Below are 23,758 nucleotides of genomic sequence, written 5' to 3' on the forward strand. Positions count from 1 at the left end.
CCCCAAAGAAATCACCAGAGCGCTAAGTCTAGGTCCAAAAGGCTCTTTAACAGCCATAAGACTGCTGAACAATTAATCAAATGGCCACCCAGATTATTTACATTAACCCCCCCCCCCCACCCCTTTGTTTTTACACTGCTGCTACTGGCTGTTTATTATCTATCCATAGTCACTTTACCCCTACCTAAATTACCTCGACTAACCTGTACCCCCGCACATTGGCTCAGTACCGGTACCCCCTGCATATAGCCTTGGTATTGTTATCTTATTGTGTTACTTTTTATTTTATACTTTATTTTATTTAGTAAATATTTTCTTAACTCTATTTCTTGAACTGCATTGTTGGTTAAGGGCTTGTAAGTAAGCATTTCACGGTAAGGTCTACACCTGTTGTATTCGGTGCATGTGACAACATTATATTTGATGTGAGGTATTTATAACATTATATATATCAAATATTACCCCACTAGAGTATATTAAGTCAAACTCACCAATTCCTTTTTCACTTCCATGCTCTCTTTCATCTTCAGATTGGCAGCCACCTAATATAAGAGAGACATAACATGAGAAAATGGCCCCTAGAAGGGTGAGGTCCATGCCAACCACCTTATCCAACAACATTGTCTATTCATCTAACAGTGACCTCACCACCATGGTCTCCATGGAAGTAATAAGGTTACCTCACCATCATGGCCTCCCGCGTGGTGCGGCATGGCAGCAGCATGTTTAACTGTGATCTCATCATCATAGCCTACATATCTGAGGTGACCTCACCATCATGGCCTACATGTCTAACAGAAGGGTGAGCTCACCATCATGGCTTCCTGTGTGGTGAAGTGTGGCAGCAGCATAACTAACTATGACCTCACCATCATCTCTGTGGTGATCTCACCTTCAACATGTCTAACAAGCAAGGTGACCTCACCATCATGGCCTCCCGCGTGGTGAGGTTTGGCAGCAGCATGTCGTCCTGCATGATGTAACAAGACATCTTCCTGAAGCTACGCAAATCCCTCGGCCGCCCGTTCACCAGGATCTGACCCTTCATCCCCGTCTCTCTGTTACACAAACATAGAAACAGACAGTAAATGAGTGATACTTGCATCTGATCTGAGTGATCAGAGACTGTTTTATTCAATATAGTCTTCCTGCATCTTGGCCACTTTCTCAGATCAGAGAAAGTCCATGGTTTCCTATCTCAGTACAGTAGTGTAAGACTGCTATGTAACAGTTCCCCCCCACATGTCTCACCTGGACCAAGCCCATTCTGACCCGTCTCACCTGTACCCAGCCAGGATGTTCATCAGAGTGGACTTGCCAGCCCCTGACGGCCCCATGATGCCGATGAGCTCCCTGCTACAGAACCTTCCTGACAGACACTTTAACAGGGCCTTGTAACCTGGGGCGGGAAACACAACAGTCAGTAAACAACAACAGGCTCCAAACACTTGAGCAGGGCTTTGCAACCTGAGGGACAAGAAACAAAGCAACACTATGCAACACTCTCATAATCCATACCGACTCTGCACCACAGGTCTGGGATGATCCACACATTTGCAGTCTGTCAGGATTGGAAACTCACAGGATAAAGCTTGTTTAAAACTATCCTTCTCATGTATCTGTGTTGAGGGATCGAAGTTGTACTGTGAGTGTGTTAAGCATCAATCAGAGTCCAAATTGTGTACGCCGCACATCAATGTTCTAGAATATTGGACCGTTGACTTTCATACTTTCAAATTCTCAGTGTTGCTCAACCTAGTTCTTCAACTGTCAACACATTCAAATGAATAGAGGACGCGTATACGGAACCGCGTTGGTTGGGAAATTTGGGAAGGTGCGCGTTCAGGCTGTGCATCCCAAACTATCGCGTCTCAGCGTCTGTGGACTGTGATTTATGCTTTAGGAAAGTTCATACACATCTGAGGGCATGGGGTTTAATAAAAGAGAGATGATCAGATGGTAAACAAGTGAAAGGTTGAGAGGGAGAGGGAGGGATGGCAACAGTAATATGTAAAAGGGATAAGGGGATAGAAAAAATGGGGAGTGAGACAGAGGGTGATTAAACCAATAAGGAGAGGTATGGGAGGAGACATCAGGATTAAGACTGGAACAGACAGGGAGATTGAAAGGGGGGATAGAGAGATGGATCAATGAAGAGCGAGGAATATTACATCCCCAGAGCTTTGGCCAATGGTGCCACAGAGTGCACCTCTTAGGGATAGGGGGCAGTATTTTCACGTCCGGATGAAAAACGTGCCCAGAGTAAAATGCCTGGTACTCAGACCCAAAAGGTACGATATGCATATTATTAGTAGATTTGGATAGAAAACACTCTGAAGTTTCTAAAACTGTTTGAATGATGTCTGTGAGTATAACAGAACTCATATGGCAGGCAAAAACCTGAGAAAAATCCAACCAGGAAGTGGGAAATCTGAGGCTTGTAGTTTTTCAAGTGGATTTCTATTGAATTTGTAGTGTTTACGGGGTCATGTTGCACTTCCTAAGGTTTCCACTAGATGTCAACAGTCTTTAGAACGTTGTTTCAGGCTTTTACTGTGAATGGATAGCCAACAAGAGCTTCTGGAAACAGGTGTCCCAGGATAAGGCACGAGTTCAGTCACACGCGCAGGCTTGGGAGCGAGCTGACTTCATATTCATTCCTAAAGAGAACGGAATCGTCCGGTTGTAATTTTATTGAAGTTTTACGTTAAAAACATCCTAAAGATTGATGCTGTACATCGTTTGACATGATTCTACAAACTGTAGTATAACTTTTTGGACTTTTCGTCTGGAGCTAGCAAGCGCGCGCCTGGAATAGTGAACCTAACACGCGAACAAAATGGAGGTATTTGGACATAAAGATAAAGTGTATCGAACAAAACAAACATTTTATTGTTGAACTGGGATTCCTGGGAGTGCATTCTGATGAAGATCATCAAAGGTAAGTGAATATTTATAATACTTTTTCAGAGTTTTCTTGACTCCAAGATGGCGGGTTTCTGCTTGGCTTGTGGTTGTTTTCTGAGCGCCGTACTCAGATTATTGCAAACATGTGCTTTCGCCGTGAAGCTTTTTTGAAATCTGACACAGCGGTTGCATTAAGGAGACGTTTATCTATAATTCTTTCATTAACTGTTGAATATTTTATCAACGTTTATGATGAGTATTTCTGCAAATTGATGTGGCTCTCTGCAAAATCACCGGAGGTTTGGTGGCAAAACATTTTCTGAACATCACGCGCCAATGGAAAATGGGGGTTTTGGATATAAATATGAACTTTATCAAACAAAACATGCATGTATTGTGTAACATTGAGTCCTGGGAGTGTCATCTGATGAAGATCATCAAAGGTTAGTAATTAATTTTAGCTGTATTTCTGGTTTTTGTGACGCCTCTCCTTACTTGGAAAATGGCTGTTCGGCTTTTCTTGTTTAGGTGATGTGCTAACATAATCTAATGTTTTGCTTTCACCGTAAAGCCTTTTTGAAATCGGACACTGTGGTTAGATTAAAGCAGGTGAGGGCATGGGGTTTAATAAAAGAGAGATGATCAGATGGTAAACAAGTGAAAGGTTGAGAGGGAGAGGGAGGGATGGAAACAGTGAGATGTAAAAGGGATAAGGGGCTGTCTGTCAGTTTCAGCCTATACAGTGTTCTGGAGCTCTCTCACTAGCAACATACATTCAGAGAGCATTACATTCATTCAGAGAGCAACAGTAGTACACAAGGTATGTCTGTCTGATAACAATCCACAGTCTATACAGCATTGTGGAGCCCTCTCTCACTCAGCATCTAACAAAAACACAACAAAATACAATATACAGAGTGCTTGTTCACATATCATTGGTTACTGTTACAGGCTTTGGTTTTTCCATTTATATTTAGAGGTTGGACGTTAGCACATGGGGCACACCGATTGGTTTCACCTCGTTAGTCAGTATGTGTTACACCGGTGCCCGTTTGTCATCTCATTAGTGGGAAGGTGTTTTACCTGTGCTGTCCCAGGGCTCCTGTTGTCTTGAGAGATGTGGAGGTTTAACACCTTTAGTTTGCTCTCCCTATTTGATTTCTAGACAAACAATGCTTTATCTGATCTTCCCCGTTTCTGTTTTGCTCCACTTTTTGGTTTGCTTCCTGTCTTAAGTTTGGTGTGGGTTTTTCTTTTGTTTGCCTCTTCTTGGTCAAATTTAGTAGCAGCTCATGGTGGGTGTCTTTCTGGTCCCAGTTGTTGTTGCTAGTCAACTTTCAGTGTCTTTTAGAACCCCTCCTAAAAGCCCACCTGTTTTGTTTTGGTTGTTTTCAGTGACTCTGTTAGTTCCCCTTTCTGTTTGAACGACAATTCATTTTTTTCTTGCTGGGGAACAGTTACATATCAGCACATAACATTGGCATAGATGCACTGTGCATTCCTTGCTCTGATGGAAAAGTAGTGATCAGACCCTGACCCAAGTAGCTTAAGAACACCTGCTCTTTCAATGACAGACTGACCAAATGAATCTAGGTGAAAGCTATGATCGCTTATTATTGTCATTTATTAAATATACAGTGCCTTGCAAAAGTATTCATCCCCCTTAGCGTTTTCCGATTTTGTTGCATTACAACCTGTAATTTAAATCGATTTTTATTTGGATTCCATGTAAATGAACATACACAAATAGTCCAAATTTGTGAAGTGAAAACAAATTAAACAACTTGTTTCACAAAATAAAAAAACTGAAAAGCGGTGCATGCATATGTATTCACCCCCTTTGCTATGAAGCCCCTAAATAAGATCTGGTACAACCAATTACCTTCAGAAGTCACATACTTAGATTGCACACCGGTGGACTTTATTTAACTAAGTGTCACATTATCTGTCACATGATCTCAGTATATATACATCTGTTCTGAAAGGCCCCAGAGTCTGCAACACCACTAAGCAAGGGGCACCACCAAGCAAGCACCACCATGAAGACCAAGGAGCTCTACAAACAGAGCAGGGACAAAGTTGTGGAGAAGTGCAGATCAGGGTTGGGTTATAAAAAAATATCCGAAACTTTGAACATCCCACGGAGCACCATTAAATCCATTATTAAATTTTTTTTCAAGAATATGGCACCACAACAAACCTGCCAAGAGAGGGCCGCCCACCAAAACTCACGGACCAGTCAAGGAGGGCATTAATCAGAGGCAACAAAGAGACCAAAGATAACCCTGAAGGAGCTGCAAAGCTACACAGGGGAGATTGGAGTATCTGAGATGGGCTTTACGGAAGAGTGGCCAGAAAGAAGCCATTATTTAAAGAACAAAAATAAGCAAACACGTTTGGTGTTCGCCAGAAGGCATGTGGGAGACTCCCCTACATTGAAAAATTTTCTCTGGTCAGATGAGACTAAAATTGAGCTTTTTGGCCATGAAGGAAAATGCTGTCTGGCGCAAACCCAACACCTCCATCACCCCGAGAACACCATCCCCACAGTGAAGCATGGTGGTGACAGCATCATGCTGTGGGGATGTTTTTCCATCGGCAGGGACTGGGAAACTGGTCCGAATTGAAGGAATGATGGATGGTGCTAAATACAGGGAAATTCTTGAAGGAAACCAGTCTTCCAGAGATTTGAGACTGGAACGGAGGTTCACCTTCCAGCAGGACAATGACCCTAAGCATACTGCTTAAGCAACACTCGAGTGGTTTAAGGGGAAATATTTAAATGTCTTGGAATGGCCTAGTCAAAGCCAAGACCTCAATCCAATTGATAATCTGTGGTATGACTTAAAGTTTGCTGTACACCAGTGGAACCCATACAACTTGAAGGAGCTGAAGCATGTTTTAGCTAGATGTACCAAGCTTATAGAGACATACCCCAAGAGACTTGCAGCTGTAATTGCTGCAAAAGGTGGCTCTAACAAAGTATTGACTTGGGCGGTGAATAGTTATGCACTTTTTTGGTCTTATTTCTTGTTTGTTTCACAATAAAAAAAAATGTATCTTCAAAGTGGTAGGCATGTTGTGTAAATCAAATGACACAAACCCCCCCAAAAAATCAATTTTAATTCCAGTTTGTAAGACAACAAAATAGGAAAAATGCCAAGGGGGGTGAATACTTTCGCAAACCACTGTACTTCAGTCAGTGTAGATGAAGGGGAGGAGACAGATTAAAGAAGGATTTTTAAGCCTTGAGACAATTGAGACATTGATTGTGTATGTGTGCCATTCAAAAATGTAAGTGCCTTTGAACGGGGTATGGTACTGTAAAAGGCGCAACGATTTGTGTCAAGAACTGCAATGCTACTGGGTTTTTCACACTCAACAGTAAACCGTGTGTATCAAGAATGGTCCACCATCCACCAAAAGGACATCCAGCCAACTTGACAACTGTGGGAATCATTGTAGTCAACATGGGCTAGCATCGCTGTGGAATGCTTTTGACACTTTGTAGAGTCCATGCCCCAACAAATTGAGGCTGTTCTGAGGGCAAAATGGTGGGGTGGGTGGTGCAACTCAATATATCCACTGGACTCGTCTCCAGCCGCTAATGTGAGAATACAATATGTCTGGCAACGCGATACGATACATCCACTTATCATTACACCTACTGAGTGCTAACAGTGCCCTATCAAGTCATTGCTACCCGGCTGACCCCATCCTCACCAGCCTAATAGACAGTTAGTTTAGAGTGAGTCTGACGCCCAGTGATCTTTACTGAACGCTCTCCTGCCTGTCTATCTTCTGCCTCTCTCTCTATCCTGCCCCATTCTCTATCCTGCCTCTCTCTCCTTTATCTCTATCCTGCCTCTCTCTCTCTCTCTCAAGTGGTCCTGTTGGAAGGTGAACAATCGCCCCAGTCTGAGGTCCTGAGCGCTCTGGAGCAGGTTTTCATCAAGGAACTCTCTCTGTACTTTGCTCCGTTCATCTTTCCCTTGAACCTGAAAAGTCTCCAAGTATCTGCCACTGAAAATAATCCTCACAGCATGATGTTGCCACCACCATGCTTCACCATAGGGATGCTATTGGCCAGGTGATGAGCGGTGCATGGTTTCCTCCAGACGTAACGCTTGGCATTCAGGCCAAAGAGTTCAATCTAGGTTTCATCAGACCAGAGAATCTTGTATCTCATGGGGTGACAGTCCTTTAGGTTCCCTTTGTCAAACTCCAAGCGGGCTGTCATGTGCCTTTTACTGAGGAGTGGCTTCCGTCTGACCACTCTACATTAAAGGCCTGATTGGTGGAGTGCTGCAGAGATGGTTGTCCTTCGGGAAGCTTCTCCCATATCTCTACAGAGGAACTCTGAAGCTCTGTCAGAGTGACCATCGGGTTCTTGGTCACTTCCCTGACCAAGGCCCTTCTCCCCCGATTGCTCAGTTTGGCTGGGCGGCAAGCTTTAGGAAGAGTCTTGTTGGTTCCAAACTTCTTCCATTTAAGAGTGATGGAGGCCACTGTGTTCTTGGGAACCTTCAATGCTGCAGAAATGTTTTGGTACCCTTCCCCAGATCTGTGCCTCGACACAATTCTGTCTCGACCTCATGGCTTGGTTTTTGCTCTGACATGCACTGTCAACTGTGGGACCTTATATAGAGAGGTGTGTGCCTTTCCAAATCATGTCCAATCAATTGAATTTACCACAGGTGGACTCCAATCAAGTTGCAGAAACATCTCAAGGATGATCAATAGAAACAGGATGCACCTGAGCTCAATTTGTAGTCCCATAGCAAAGGGTCTGAATACTTACGTAAATAAGGTATTTCTGTTTTTAATTTTTTATAAATGTGGTAACATTTCTAGAAACCTGTTTATGCTTTTTCAATATGGGGTATTTTGTGTAGATTGACGAGGGGAAAAAATGCATTTAATTGTCACATCTTCTCCGGCACTCAGCGTCACCGGTCTCCTAACCACCGGTCCTGTCAACCCATCTTTACGCACACCTGCGTCACACCTGGACTTCATTACTCCCTGATTACTTACCATTTATATAGCTCTCTTTTGTTATCAGTTTTGGTTAGGCAGTATTGGTTGTTTTTTGTCGGACGTTTGTCTTGTATCGTTCTATGTTCGGTAATATTAAACTCACTAACTGCACCTGCTTCCTGACTCCCTGCGTCAACATTACAGAATACTGCCTCACCAAATGGAAGCAGCAGTTAATGACGACATCTCCCAGATGGTCAGCGAACAGGGACACCTACTTTGCCAACACCATGACCAGCTGGCACAACTGGATGAGGTCCTGCGGGTTCTTCAACGTCTCAACATTTCACTAGGGGTGTCACCTCAAACAAGCGGAGGACAAGTCGACCCAGCACCCCAGTCCATCCAACAGTCCGCCCAGGTCAGCGATGCCCGTTTGTCCCTTCCCTCTATTCCACTCATCAGATGGGAGCCCCCACCACGGAGAGGTCCAAGGTCGCCACGGTTATTTTCCTGCTGACCGGACAGACATTGGAGTGGGCTATGGCCATCTGGGAGAGAGGAGGAGCTGGGTTCCTAAGAGGGGTTCATGGCTCTGTTCACGGGGGTCTTCAACCATCCACTGGAGGGCAGAGAGGAGGGGGAGCGCCTACGCTAACTACAGCAGGATGACCACAGTGGAGTACGCGCTCACCTTTTGGACAGTGGCAGCATGCAGCACATGGAATGAGCAGGCGCTCTGCACCCTATTCAGAAGAGGATTGCGTGAAGTGGTCCAGACGGAGTTGGCGTGCTAAGACGACAAACTAATCTTCTTCGCGAACATTGGCACCCCCATCGCCTCTCTCCCTCCTTCGTTGACCGTTCTGAGTCAGAGCCTGAACCCATGTAGGTAGGGGCCACACGCCTCCCCGCGGCTGAGCGACGCCGTCAGAGACAGTTAGGGCTATGTCCTTATTGTGGCCAGGAGGGGCACCAGCTTCTACGGTGTCCGGTACGTCTCAACCCGGAATCCACAAGAGCAGAGGGACGGCCCTGTGATCATCCGTCTCCTGGGTTAGGCATGAGTACTCCATCACTTTGCGCCAAACCTTTTTTTGTATCGATTTCACTAGCTCATCTATTGTTTCTTCAGCTCTAGTGGATTCCGGTGCCACAGGGAATTTTATTGACCAGGCCCTTGCCTCCTCCCTGCACATCACCTCATACCTGGTCTCCTCTCCATTTCCAGTCCAAGCGTTAGACATGCAACCATTGGGACCCAACACTATTACGCAAATCACAGCTTCACTCACCCTCACCGTGGGACCCAAGCACCAGGAAAGCCTTTCCTTCCTCATCACCTCCGCACCTGCGCACAAAGTCATCCTTCGCCTTCCGTGGATCCAACTCCATAATCTCACCATCTCCTGGTCAGAGAGGAGGATTACCGCCTGGGGACCAGGATGACGGAGGACCTGCTTTTCCGCACCCTGTGGTTCAACGTCAGTGGAGGGTCCTGTGAGTGTCTGCCAGCCCATCAATCGGTCCCCTGTATCAATGGCCACGTGTTTTGGGACGTGGATGTGGACATCCGCCAGGCTCTGGAGAGGGAACCCACTCCTGTCACCTGCCTTCCGGAGCGCATCTACGACCCCATGGGGGTCAGAGATCGGTTGCTGACCTTGGCACACATATCCCTCGCCATTGGACACCCAGGTATCACCAACACCACTCAATCCCTTTCTAAGAAATACTGGTGGTCCACTTTGGCGCAGGATGATGCTGTGTCAACTCATGTCAACACTATGTCAACTCATGTTCAGTATGTACACAATTTAAATCTCCCCGGCACGCTCCAGCAGGTAAACTCTTTCACTTTCCCGTGCCTCAGCGTCCCTGATCTCATCTTTCCATTGATTTTGTCACTGATCTCCCCTTCTCTGATGGGTTCACCATCATTTTGGTGGTTATGGACAGATTCTCAAAATCATGCCGTTTCATCCCTCTCTCTGATCTCAATACCGCTCTCTAGGTCGCTGAGGCACTGTTCCAGCAGGTCTTCCAGCACTATGGCCTTCCGGGGTATATCGTCTTCGATCATGGCCCCCAATTCACATCACATGTATGGAGGGCTTTCATGGAGAAGCTGGGTGTCACGGTCAGCCTCACTTCTGGGTACCGGCCTCAATCTAATGGGCAGGTGGAGCGGATGAACCAGGAGCTGGGGAGGTTCCTGATGAGCACTGCCAGGACCGGCAGGGGGAGTGGGCCCGATTCCTTCCTTGGGATGAATACGCCCAGAATTCATTGCAACACCGGGCTGACTCCCTTCCAGTGTGTTCCGAGGTATCAGCCGGCCCTGGCTCCATGGACTCCGAGCCAGACCGAAGCTCCTGCGGTGGACGAGTGGTTATGGCACGCAGAAGAGGTATGGAACAATGCCCACGTGAGACAGCGCGCCATCCGCCATCAGAAAGAGCAAGGGATCACCACCACAGTGAGCTGGCTATCAGATGTTAATGCAAGTGTAGCGAAATGCTTGTGCTTCTAGTTCCAACAGTGCAGTAATGTCTAACAAATAATCTAACAATTCCCAACAACTATCTAATACACACAAATCTAACAAGTAATCTACAATTCCCCAACAACTACCTAATACACACAAATCTAAAGGGGTGAATGAGAATATGTACATATAAGTATATAGATGAGCGATGGTTGAGCGGCATAGGCAAGGTGAGCGGCATAAAATACAGTATATACATGTGATATGAGTAATGAAAGATATGTAGACTTTATTAAAGTGGCATTATTTAGAGTGGCATTGTTTAAAGTGACTAATGATCCATTTGTTAAAGTGCCCAGCGATTGGGTCTCAATGTGAGCAGCAGTGATTGTGGTTTAGCAGTTTGATGGCTTTGAGATAGAAGCTGTTTCTCAGTCTCTCAGTCCCAGCTTTGATGCACCTGTACTGACCTCGCCTTCTGGGTGATAGCGGTGTGAACAGGCAGTGGCTCGGGTGGTTGTTGTCCAGGAACCTCCCGCTCCGCCTGTCCTGTAAGAAGCTGAGTCCCCGGGGCCATTCAAGGTCCTCCGGAGGGTCAACGAGGTAACTTACAAATTACAACTCCCCACTAACTACTGGATCTTAACATCTTTTCATGTTTCCCTCCTCAGGCTAGTGGTTCCTGGTGTCCTGGCTGATGCCGTCCCCCACAACCCCCCTCCGCCTCCCTTGGACATCGAGGGGAGCCCTGCCTCTGCTGTCAGATCAATCCTAGACTCCCGACGTCATGGGGGGGGGGGTGTACGGTCCAGAGGAGGGGTGCTGAGTTCCAGTGGACGACATTCTAGATCCCAACATCATCCGAGAATTCCACCTTCGCCGTCATCCTGCGGCTGGAGCCGCGCGTCGGGGGCAGGTATTGTCACGTCTACTCCTACTCCCCCTCTCCGGCGCTCGACGTCGCCGGTCTACTAACCACCGGTCCTGGCCACCCATCTCTATGCACACCTGCGTCTCATCATCAGTCACACCTGGACTTCCTTACTCCCTCATTACTTACCCTTTATATAGCACTCTTTTGTTATCAGTTATCAGGCAGTATTGGTTGTTTCCCTGTCAGACGTTTCTCTTGTTTTGTATCGTTCTATGTTCGTTAATATTAAACTCACTAACTGCACCTGCTTCCTGACTCCCTGCGTCGATGTTACATTAATCCATTTTATAATAAGGCTGTAACAAAACATGGAAAAAGTGAAGGGGTCTGAATACTTTCCAAACGCACTGTATACAGCCAATACATACAGGTAGAAAAAGTGCAGTTCATAATCAACGATTCATCTGTACACTACATACATAGTACACATCAGTACACTCTGTCAACTACAATATCAACTGAATACCAGCCCGCTGGTCCTACTAGTATCTTTAAATACAGTATTGTATAGTATTGTATCCCAGTATTGTATGGAGAAGCTGTGTCTCTCATATAGAAGCTGAATGGGTTATTCAGTTCACAGAGATTATTTAGAGTCTGACTGTGACTGAAACCCTCTGGCAATATTACAGGTCACCTTCACCACATACAAAACACACACACACCCTTCTTCATCCCCAGCACATTACTCCTGATGTCTAATGGCTGCCACCCCCATCCTCACCCCTCCTCCCCCTCCCCTGCAGTGTATTACATCCATTGGATACATCACAGACAGACAGGGGAGCAGCCTCCTGTCAGAGAAATAGCTCTGCCTCTGCGTGTGGCGCATACGAATGATCTAACCTACTGCTGCGGGTGGAGTCTAACCCTGTGTTGCTGATGTCGCATACTGATGTGGTTATTCACCCTCACATTGTCTGCTGTGTCATAGACAGAGAGGTCAGATGACTTCCTCCGTATTGTTTATGTCACATACGGTAAGACTTCTGCCCATTCACGCAGAGAGGGACAGAGACACAAACACAGACACCAGCGTGGGCACAGACGCACACACGCACCCACACACCCTTCCTCAGCCTCCCTTACACTGCTCTCATGTGGCTATGGGCTCAGGGTAGTCTGGAACTTTCAGTCTCTCTGTGGGACAGCACAGGAGATCAGAGTGCATCACACAGTCTTCAGTCCAAGCAAGCCTGGTTTGAGATGTGTCCATATACTGTAAACAGGATTATTAGGGAAATCGTTCTCGTTGCAAAGCATTTAAATGTTTGAAACAAACTATTATATTAATCTGACTATCCAAAATAATAGTATAATAGTATTATTGTGTGCATGTAAACATACTCAATATGTCTAAATGATTTAGTGCCAGTAGTTACCTACATGCTGAAATTCCATAGGCCTTGTGAATGAAGCAGAGCCGTTGTGGGACGTGAGGAGTGTAGAAATGACCAGATGTGTGTGTGTATATGCGTGTGTGGACCAGATAACAGTAAATAACAGAAGGCAGAGCTCCAGACACCTGCAGGGGGGGGCTGCATGACAGGACCCACTCGAGGCTCTGTTCTGTTCAGAACGCCATCCACCCCCTCTCCTCAGCTTCAAATGACTCACACACCCACACTCCATGCCTGAGCTGACGTTACGTCATCCGTAATCTCCCGTTGGAGGTATATGCCCTCCACACGAAACACCGTCTAAGGAGTAACCTTATTTATCCTCACCCATCCTCCCAGGCATAAATGGGCATCCCAGGGATGGCGACTATAAAAATGAATGAGAAGGGGCGGCTCCATGCCCCACCTGACCCTCACATCTCTGGGTCTTTACTCCACTTGAGAGCCGACCAATCAAAGCAATGGTCCTCTCACTGATTGACTCTCCTTAGGCATCCAGTTCCACTTCATGTGAACCACAAAAATCCTCAGATATTACAGCTCCTTCTCAACCTTCATGTTCCGAGTTCTCTCTCAGCTGAATCTCAGAAATCATCTGTTATTACAGCTCCCTCTTCACCCTAATGTGTTGTGTTACTCTCTCTGAGAATCACACAGACTCCTGAGATATTACGGCCCTCTCCCTGGGCCCCTCTCCACAGCCTCCTTCCCCCCCCACCCTTCTGCTGAGATCTTCATAATAACTCTTGGGTGCAAAAGCATACCCTGGAGCACCATGCTCAGCTCCGTCACGTTATTGCTGCTCATTATACAGGTTTAGATTTACACTGCAGAGGGATCTCATTCTCTCTCTGCTCATTTTGATGAAGGAAAAAATGTTAAGGTGGCTCAAAAAGGAAGAACCAAAAAAATATTACTCAGTCTAATGACTAAGCCTATTAGAATATAATGACATTTGAACCAAATGATAAGTAACAGGTAGTAGAGTCTTCTAGGGATGTAGTGGGTCTGTGAGAGAGATACGAGGCAGTGAAGGGTTAAATAGGGCTAATGCCAGGAAGGTTTCAGTCAGACTCAAAATAGTCTCCGTGTGAACTGAATAACGTACAGTATTCAGCTTCTATATGAGAGACTCAGCTTCTCCATACAATACTGTACAATACTATATTAAAAACCACTAGTAGGACCAGTTGGCTGGCCTTCAGTTGATATTGTAGTTGATGGCATGTACTGATGTGTAGAGTGTATATAATTTACAGATGAATCATTGATCGCTCATGAACTGCACTTTTTCAACCTGTATGTATTGCCTGTATATGTCCTTGTCTAGGCTTGATTGTGTTTTTATTATGTATGCACACCCTCCTGTATTTCCACACAGGGATAACACAGTCATTATCTTATCTTAGGCATCCACCTACGCATATCTATGTTACTGAAGGGGTATTAGTCAAACTCTAAATAGTCTCTCAATGAACTGAATAACCTATGCAGCCTCTATGGGAGACAGACACCACTTCTTCATACAATACTGGGATAGGCTACAATACATGTAGCTACACATATAAATAAGGGCACAGACCACATACATACCTTTACATGTGTATATGGATAATGGGGAAAGGCTAGGAGAGGTTAGCTACATGCAGAGTTGAACAACAAAACAGTGGGTAAAAACCACTGATTGAATGGAGAATGCTGATGTAACAACGTTACAATTCAATGCATGAACAAAGGGGTTAGTTATCGATCAGACCAGCCTTCAGTCAGGAATCTCTCTCTTTACCCCATTTCCCATTTGGACCCAGACACGCAGGCGCATACGCACATTCGCATGTGCGCATGCTGGCACTATACATAGGTACGCACACACACGCACATACACACACTGTCTCCCAGTCTGACCATGTGATTCCATTACTGTCTGCCCCTTTTGTTTCTACTATCATTACTACTAGACATGAAGGTACTGGACCACTTCCACCACACTGTCCCTAATGGACATCAATAACATAAGACCAACAACAGTAGTGATGGAATGTAGATCTGACTTACTGCAACGCCATAATTCATGTTCAATGATTGTGGTTGTGTTATCTACTAGTTGAATGCACAGAGCCCCTCTACAAACACAGTGGAATACACATCTACCCAACACCCATAATGGACATCAATACAACAGAAGATAAACAACAGTAGAAAGACAGGATGTACGATAAGATCAAACATACTGTATTAATATGCGCCATGTAGTCTATAAACAAAGAACCCGTAGAAGACACAAAGACATGGTGTAGGGGTTGGTCTAAGGAGGACGTTGCCCTGACAGAGAGGTACGGCCAACCAGAACCATTTTGCGTCATTCTGGAGACTCCAAGGCTCCGAAGTTGCTCATTAATCAGGCTGGTGGGTTTAAATGCCATTAATATTTAATGTGCAGATCAATCGTATATTGGGCCTGTCTGTCTGCCTAGTGTAGCCCATAACATGGGTGTATCGTACATCGTGAGATGGGTTGGAGGGTAGGGGCAGGCTGCTAGTATGAATTATTTATTGTGTCTAAACTCTGCTGAACACAGCACAAGTATACAGCCTGGTAGAAGAGTGAGTGAGTGAGTGAGTGAGTGAGTGAGTGAGTGAGTGAGTGAGTGAGTGAGTGAGTGAGTGAGTGAGTGAGTGAGTGAGTGAGTGAGTGAGTGAGTGAGTGAGTGAGTGAGTGAGTGAGTGAGTGAGTGAGTGAGTGAGTGAGTGAGTGAGTGAGTGTGAGTGTGTGTGTGTGTGTTGCATACATATCATTGGTCCTTTGAGCTGGATACTCCAGACACACAGAGAGAATAAGAAGAGTACAAAGGAGTAAGAAAATCTACCAAGATAGGTCTGCTAAGGTCTGCCAGGAATGATGCTGCTTTGGACATGATCACATCTCTATCAAAGTGTTTGAACACCAGTTACAGTAATGTGTGTACGGGTATAGCTTGAGTCTACATACAGTTTGAAGTCGGAAGTTAACATACACTTAGGTTGGACTCATTAAAACTTGTTTTTCAACCACTCCACAAATGTATTGTTAACAAACCAGTTTGGGCAAGTCAGTTAGTCTACTTTGTGCATGACACAAGTAATTTTTCCAACAATTGTTCACAGACAGATTATTTCACTGTATCACAATTCCAGTGGGTCAGAAGTTTACATACACTAAGTTGACTGTGCCTTTAAACAGCTTGGAAAATTCCAGAAAATGATGTCATGGCTTTAGAAACTTCTGATATTCTAATTGACGTAATTTCAGTCAATTGAAGGTGTACCTGTGGATTCATTTCAAGGCCTACCTTCAAACTCAGTGCCTCTTTGCTTGACATCATGAGGAAATCAAAAGAAATCAGCCAAGACCTCAGAAAAACAATTGTAGACCTCCACAAATCTGGTTCATCCTTGGGAGCAATTTCCAAACGCCTGAAGGTACCACGTTCATCTGTACAAACAGTACGCCATTTTCTATCTCCTAGAGATGAACATACTTTGTTGTGAAAAGTGCAAATCAATCCCAGAACAACAGCAAAGGACCTTGTGAAGATGCTGTAGGAAACAGGTACAAAAGTATCTGTATCCACAGTAAAACGAGTCCTATATTGACATAACCTGAAAGGCTGCTCAGCAAGGAAGAAGCCACTGCTCCAAAACCGCCATAAAAAAATCCAGACTATAGTTTGCAACTGCACATGGGGACAAAGATCGTACTTTTTGGAGAAATGTCCTCTGGTCTGATGAAACAAAAATAGACCTGTTTGGCCATAATGACCATCGTTATGTTTGGAGGAAAAAGGGGGAGGCTTGCAAGCCAAAGAAAACCATCCCAACCGTGAAGCACAGGGGTGGCAGCATCATGTTGTGGGGGTGCTTTGCTGCAGGAGGGACTGGTGCACTTCACAAAATAGATGGCATCATGAGGCAGGAATATTATGTGGATATATTGAAGCAACATCTCAAGACATCAGTCAGGAAGTTAAAGCTTGGTCGCAAAAGGGTCTTCCAAATGGACAATGACCCCAAGCATACTTCCAACAAAGTCAAGGTATTGGAGTGGCCATCACAAAGACCTGACCTCAATCCCAAAGAAAATTTGTGGACAGAACTGAAAAAGCGTGTGCGAGCAAGGAGGTCTACAAACCTGACTCAATTACACCAGCTCTGTCAGGAGGAATGAGCCATAATTCACCCAACTTATTGTGGGAAGCTTGTGGAAGGCTACCCCGAAACGTTTGACCCACATTCAACAATTTAAAGATAATGCTACCAAATACTAATTGAGTGTATGGAAACTTTTGACCCACTGGGAATGTGATGAAAGAAATAAAAGCTGAAATACAAAATTCTCTCTACTATTATTCTGACATCTCATATTCTTAAAATAAAGTGGTGATCTTAACTGACCTAAAATTTAATTTTTACTGGGATTAAATGTCAGGAATTGTGAAAAACTGAGTTTAAATGTATTTGGCTAAAGTTTATGTAAACTTCAGACTTCAACTGTAGATACATAAATTCATCTATATGATATATACAGCCATCACCAAATAAAGATTCTCATGACTTGGCCATCATGCTCTGTGATGTTATCAGGGTCGTGTTCATTAGGGATCAAATGAAAGAAAACTGACTGAAACAGGGAGGGACTATCTGAACTTGTCCAATAAGACTCTGGAAGACATTTTGCTACAGTGCGCCCTAACAAATATGACCCTGTTGTATTGTTTTTGTAGAGGTGGTGTATGTGTTGATGTATAGCTCAGCTACCTATCTATCATTAGTATGTGTGGTGTAGGGGTGGTGCATAATGTCTGGATGGTGTGTGGGCTGCAGTACCTCTCCTCCTCCAGCAGGGGCCCTCTCTGATGGTGTACGACAGCTCAGTGAACTCTATGTCCACAGCAGAGCGCCGAGGCAGGTGGGAGAACCGCTGGGCCTCCGTAATGTGGTTCTCCACTTTCTTTAGGTGGGTGAGCAGCGGGGCCTCCGTGGGCACACCCCCACCCCCAGGGAGTTTGGTTTCCTCCATGGGGATGCTGACAGAGACAGACGTCTCCAACGTCCTCTCAGCCATACTAACAGACTGGAAAAGAGGGGGAAAACTGTCAGTTATTATAATACTACAGATTTCATGTTATTATTACACATGTTATTATTGTGATGAGTGGGTATATGAGATGAGATTCTAAAAGTAGGTTACCCAGCAAACCAGGAACATTCCCAGAACATTGCCTAAAATCCCCATTAAGTTCTAGTTAGAATTTTATCTAACATTAGGAGAATATTCCAAGGAATATTCTCCTAACATTCACTAAAATGTTGTGCACAACATCTGTAACAACAACCACAGAACATTCTCCAAAAGCTATTAGGTTTCCAGAAAATATAATAACAGTAATGTTTTCCCAGCAAACCAAAATTGGTTCTGTGAAAGTTCCCAGAACATTTGTGAGGTTGCGGAAAATGTTCTCTTAAACCAAAAACTATCCAGTCATGCTGATGATTATACAACGTTTGTATAAAACATTCACCTGATGTTGCAAGAACATTCCCAGAATGGAGATCCCAAAAGATATGTTCCCAAAACACAAAAGACAGATGAAATGTGTTCTAGGAATGTTCTTGCAACATCAGGTGACTGTTTTTACACTATAGAAGAAACAATGTAGAATCATCCACACAAGTGGACAGTATTTGTGTTTTGGGAACATACCTTTAATGATGTCCCCACAATGTTCTCACCAGAATGTTCCAACAACCTAATGAAACATTCTGGTAACCTTTAAAGAATAGATTAAATGGGTTCTAGGAAAGTCCTTGCAACACCAGACAAATGTTTTATACAAATATTCTATAGTCATCAGCATGACAGAACAGTATTTGTGTTATGAGAACATTTGCTGCGACCTACCAAATGTTCTGGGAACTTTCACAGAAACAATTTTGGTTTGCTGGATATTCTGTTAAATCCCAAAGCAAATAGGGCAGAATAGATCCATATTATGTTATCATACCATGGGATATAGATAGACCCAATTCTCTGCCATGGGCTTGGAGGTTTGAGTATTGAAATGTAATAAAAGTGATAGATTATCAAGCAATTGAGTGAATGATGACATGACTAACTGACATTGATTGACTGAAAAACAAACTCTTCCAGGCCTACTCCATAAGGACATGACCTGGACAATCAGTTTGTAATGTAGGGATGGTGTTGCTCTATATAAAGCTGTGAATAGCGATGATGAGACAGTGGAAACAGTGTTATAGTGATTGCAGACATGCTAGACAAGCTCTTAGAGGTTCGATGGTTTTGGCGGTGCTAATGTGATTAGGGCTATAGACGTCACAAGTCACACCCTATTCCCTATATAGTGCACTACTTTTTACCAGAGGCCTATAGGGAATAGGGGGCCATTTGGGACACAAATTTGGTCTAGTTGTATAATGTTGTAAGAGGTTTTATTAGGTCTACAGTATAGACAGGCTGGATGTGAGGGATCTGATTCCCGGCCAGTACGAGGAGTGGAGGATTTGGTTACAGACTAGCAGAGCCTTATAGTGCTGAAATGGCTAATTCACGAGAAACCTCCTGGCCTACACGGAGTATCCCCCCTCCCCCACTCCTGACTCCCCACTCACTCTGGCCTGGGCAACGTGGAGACACGTAGCACCACACAAGCCAAATAAGAGGAAATACACCAATATTTCACATTAGCTTTCACACGCACACATTTTATACTACCTGTACACCTACGCATACCACACCACAAAAAAAAGTCCTTCCTATCGAAGGTTGGTTGCAACACGAAACCTGTCTGTTTTTTTCTGGTTCCCTTGTTTTGTAACTCGCATATCAAACCTGCTCTATTGATTCTAGCTCCTATGAATTATTCTAAGGGGGACTTGGTTTCCCTACTACAGCATGAAAGGCAGGCAGGCAGAGCAACACCAACACTATTTATGGGTTGCACGTTGTCACAATATTGTTGTGAATGTTTTTTGGAAGACTGACTCCCGACTGAACGTTCTACTCAAGCTGTCTGAAGCTCATAGCTAGGCAGTCATAATATACAGTACACTACAGTGCATTCGGAAAGTACTCAGACCCCTTGACTGTTTCCACAATTTATGTTACAGGCTTATTCTAAAATTGATTAAATAGTTTTTTCCTCCTCATCAATCTACAAACAATACCCGAATAATGACGACACAAAAACAGGCTTTTCGAAATGTTTAAACTGTATTACTAATAAAAATGGAAATATCACATTTATACCCGAATAATGACGACACAAAAACAGGCTTTTCGAAATGTTTAAACTGTATTACTAATAAAAATGGAAATATCACATTTATATAAGTATCCAGACCCTTTACTTAGTACTTTTTTGAAGCACCTTTGGCAGCAAATACAGCCTTGTGTCTTCTTGGGTATGACACTACAAGCTTGTATTTGGGGAGTGTCTCCCATTCTTCTCTGCAGATCCTCTCAAAATCTGTCTGGTTGGATGGGGAGCGTCGCTGCACAGCTATTTTAAAGTCTCTCCAGAGATGTTCGATCGAGTTCAAGTCCGGGCTCTAGCTGGGCCACTCAAGGACATTGAGACTTGTCCCGAAGCCACTCCTGCGTTGCCTTGGCCGTGTGGTTAGGGTCGTTGTCCTGTTGGAAGGTGAACCTTCACCCCAGTCTGAGGTCCTGAGCTCTCTGGTGAACGTTTTCATAAAGGATCTCTCTGTACTTTGCTCCATTCATCTTTCCCTCGATCCTGACTAGTCTCCCAATCCCTGCCGCTGAAAAAAATCCCCACAACATGATGCTACCACCACCATGCTTCACCATAGGGATAGTGCCAGGTTTCCTCCAGATGTGACGCTTGGCATTCAGGCCAAAGAGTTCAATCTTGGTTTCATCAAACCAGAGAATCTTGTTTCTCATGGTCCAACAGTCCTTTCGGTGCCTTTTGGCAAATTCCAAGCCGGCTGTCATGTGCCTTTTACTAAGGAGTGGCTTCCATCTGGTCACTCTACCATAAAGGTCTGATTGGTGAAGTGCTGCAGAGATGGTTGTTCTTGTGGAAGTTTCTCCCATCTCCACAGAGGAGCTCTGGAGCTCTGTCAGAGTGACCATTGGATTCTTGGTCAACTCCCTGACCTAGGCCCTTCTTCCACGATTGCTCAGTTTGGCCGGGCAGCCATCTCTAGGAAGAGTATTGGTGGTTCCAAACTTCTTCCATTTAAGAATGATGGAGGCCACTGTTCTTGGGGACATTCAATGCTGCAAAAGTGTTTTGGTACCCTTCCCCAGATTTGTGCCTCGACACAATCCTGTCTTGGAGAGCTATGGACAATTCCTTCGATCTCATGGCTTGGTTTTTGCTCTGACATGCACTGTCAACTGTGGGACCTTATATCGACAGGTGTGTGTGCCTTTCCAAATCATGTCCAATCAATTGAATTTATCACAGGTGGACTCCAATCACGTTGTAAAAACATGTCAAAGATGATCAAAGGAAACAGGATGCACCTGAACTCAATTTCAAGTCTCATAGCAAAGTGTCTGAATAGTTATGTAAATAAGGTTTCTGTTTTTTATTCTTAATAAATTTGCAAAAAAAAATCTAACAATTAATTTTCACTTTGTCATTATGGGGTATTGTGTGTTGATTGATGAGGGGTAAAACATATTTTATTCATTTTAGAATAAGGCTGTAACATAACAAAAGGTGGAAAAAGTCAAGGAGTCGGAATACTTTCCGAATACAGACATGGGGCTTTACCTGTAAAGTACTGTCTTTTTGCAGGTTCAGATTTCTGTCTCAATGGGATAGGAGGTAGAAATGCAGCAATTTATTTGCTCAACACCTAGTCCTGTTACAATATGTAAAGGCCCAGTCAGTGAGTCATCAGAGTATACTGTAGGTGCGGCTGGCTGCAGCCCCTTATGACTGCCTAGCTTCAGACAGCTTGATTTATCCACAAAGAGCTTTATAATAAGTTGCAGTGTGAGAAAGCACACTTACAAGCAATGGACGTATACTTGACAACATATTAGAGGTAGTTTGAAGTGTGTTATTGTGTATCAAGTCAATAGGAAGTCGCATAGGCCTAAGCTGCCACATACAGTTGAAGTCTGTAGATACTTTTGTACCTGTTTCCTCCAGCATCTTCACAAGGTCCTTTACTGTTGTTCTGGGATTGATTTGCACTTTTCGCACCAAATTACGTTCATCTCTAGGAGACTGAACACGTCTCCTTCCTGAGCAGTATGTCGGCTGCGTGGTCCCATGGTGTTTATACTTGTGTACTATTGTTTGTACAGATGCAGGCGTTTGGAAATTGCTCCCAAGAATGAACCAGACTTGTTCATCCATTTTTTTTCTGAGGTCTTGGCTGGTTTCTTTTGATTTTCCCATGATGTCAAGCAAAGAGGCACTGAGTTTGAAGGTAGGCCTTGAAATACATCCACAGGTCCACCTCTAATTGACTCAAATTATGTCAATTAGCCTATCAGAAGCTTCTAAATCCATGACATCATTTTCTGGAATTTTCCATGCTGTTTAAAGGCACAGTCAACTTAGTTTATGTAAACTTCTGGCCCACTGGAATTGTGATACAGTGTGCCTAAGTGAAATAATCTGTCTGTGAACAATTGTTAGAAAAATGACTTGTGTCATGCTCAGAGTAGATGTCCTAACCGACTTGCTAAAACAATAGTTTGTTAACAATAAATTTGTGGAGTGGTTGAAAAACTAGTTTTAATGACTCCAACCTAAGTGTATGTAAACTTCCGACTTCAACTGTAGTTGAAATGATACACAGCAGTGCAGCAGTGTACAATGATACAATGTAGCATCAGCTACACAGACCAAGTCTAATTAAAGCTAACATATCTCACAGCAAAACTGCAAGGAGCCAACGCTGTATCACATCAGTTTCTTCCCTGAAGGTAGAGTTGCCCTTAAGACAGACGTAATAAAGAAAACTCCAATCTGCATTGTGTGGTGCTGTTATAGGCCTACTGTAAAGTGTCAATTCTGTTTAGCATGGCTCTAACCTTACATCCTAGATTGTGGAAAAGGAGAAAACGAACTGACCATGGCTTCTATTGATTGACATTCCATTAGTGAACTTCAATTAGAACACTGCTTTAAGCACTATAACCCGTCTGACCACTAGCACACTGCTTTAAGTCCTAGAACTCAACCGACCATTAGAACACTGCTTTAAGCACTATAACCCGTCCGACCACTAGCACACTGCTTTAAGCCCTAGAACTCAACCGACCACTAGAACACTGCTTTATGCCCTAGAACCCGACCGACCATTAGAACACTGCTTTAAGCCCTAGAACTCAACCGACCACTAGAACACTGCTTCAGGCCCTAGAAGCCGACCGACCACTAGCACACTGCTTTAAGACCTATACAGAACCCTGACAAACCAATGGACTCAGCATTTTTACAAAACATTTGTATCCAAAATGGCACCATGTTTCCTATATAGAGTACTACTTTTTATCAGAACCCTATTATCACATTATGCTCTGCAGAACCCTAACGAACCATAATGGGTTCATCCCAACAGAACCTGTGTATCCCAAATGGCACCCTTTCCCAAGTAGTGCACTATAAAAGGAATAGGGTGCCATTATGGACGCTGACTGACAGACCATAATGGGGTCTCTCTCTGTGAGATCAAGGCTGCCCTGTTCTTTCCTCTCTCATGCATTGCCCTGCCGCCTGGCCACGTGATGGAATGGGGAGGAAATAAGGTGTCACATCTAAAGACATATGGTTAATGTCTTTCGCCCGTAGCCTTAGCTGATACATTCCTGGCAGTAAGGAATCCAGTGCTTGTCTGTCTTAATGAGTAATTACTTGGTAATAGCCTAGAGAAGTGGCACAGGTTCTCTCTTTCAGAGGCACCTGTTACCATGTTCCCTATGATGATGTAAACATCAAACCATCTATTGAAGCTGTGTTCTTTGAGCTCTCTACCTCTCCACTAGAACAAAGGCTA

General features: G+C 44.2%; 1 protein-coding gene across 1 annotated transcript in view; it reads right to left on the minus strand.

Moving 5' to 3' along the window:
- The window catches only part of abcg4a (ATP-binding cassette, sub-family G (WHITE), member 4a), a 37,290-nt gene that overhangs the window by 12,099 nt on the left and 1,433 nt on the right, over positions 1-23,758 (minus strand). The window contains exons 2-5 of the mRNA XM_014195814.2: positions 17,573-17,819; positions 1,282-1,399; positions 926-1,058; positions 492-542 (exon numbers count right to left, since the gene is read on the minus strand). Coding sequence (XP_014051289.1) covers positions 492-542; positions 926-1,058; positions 1,282-1,399; positions 17,573-17,819 — 549 coding nt within the window. The remainder of the gene's footprint in view (positions 1-491; positions 543-925; positions 1,059-1,281; positions 1,400-17,572; positions 17,820-23,758) is intronic.

The sequence above is a fragment of the Salmo salar genome, chromosome ssa04, assembly GCF_905237065.1.
Source record: "Salmo salar chromosome ssa04, Ssal_v3.1, whole genome shotgun sequence".
NCBI classification, from domain to species: Eukaryota; Metazoa; Chordata; class Actinopteri; order Salmoniformes; family Salmonidae; genus Salmo; species Salmo salar.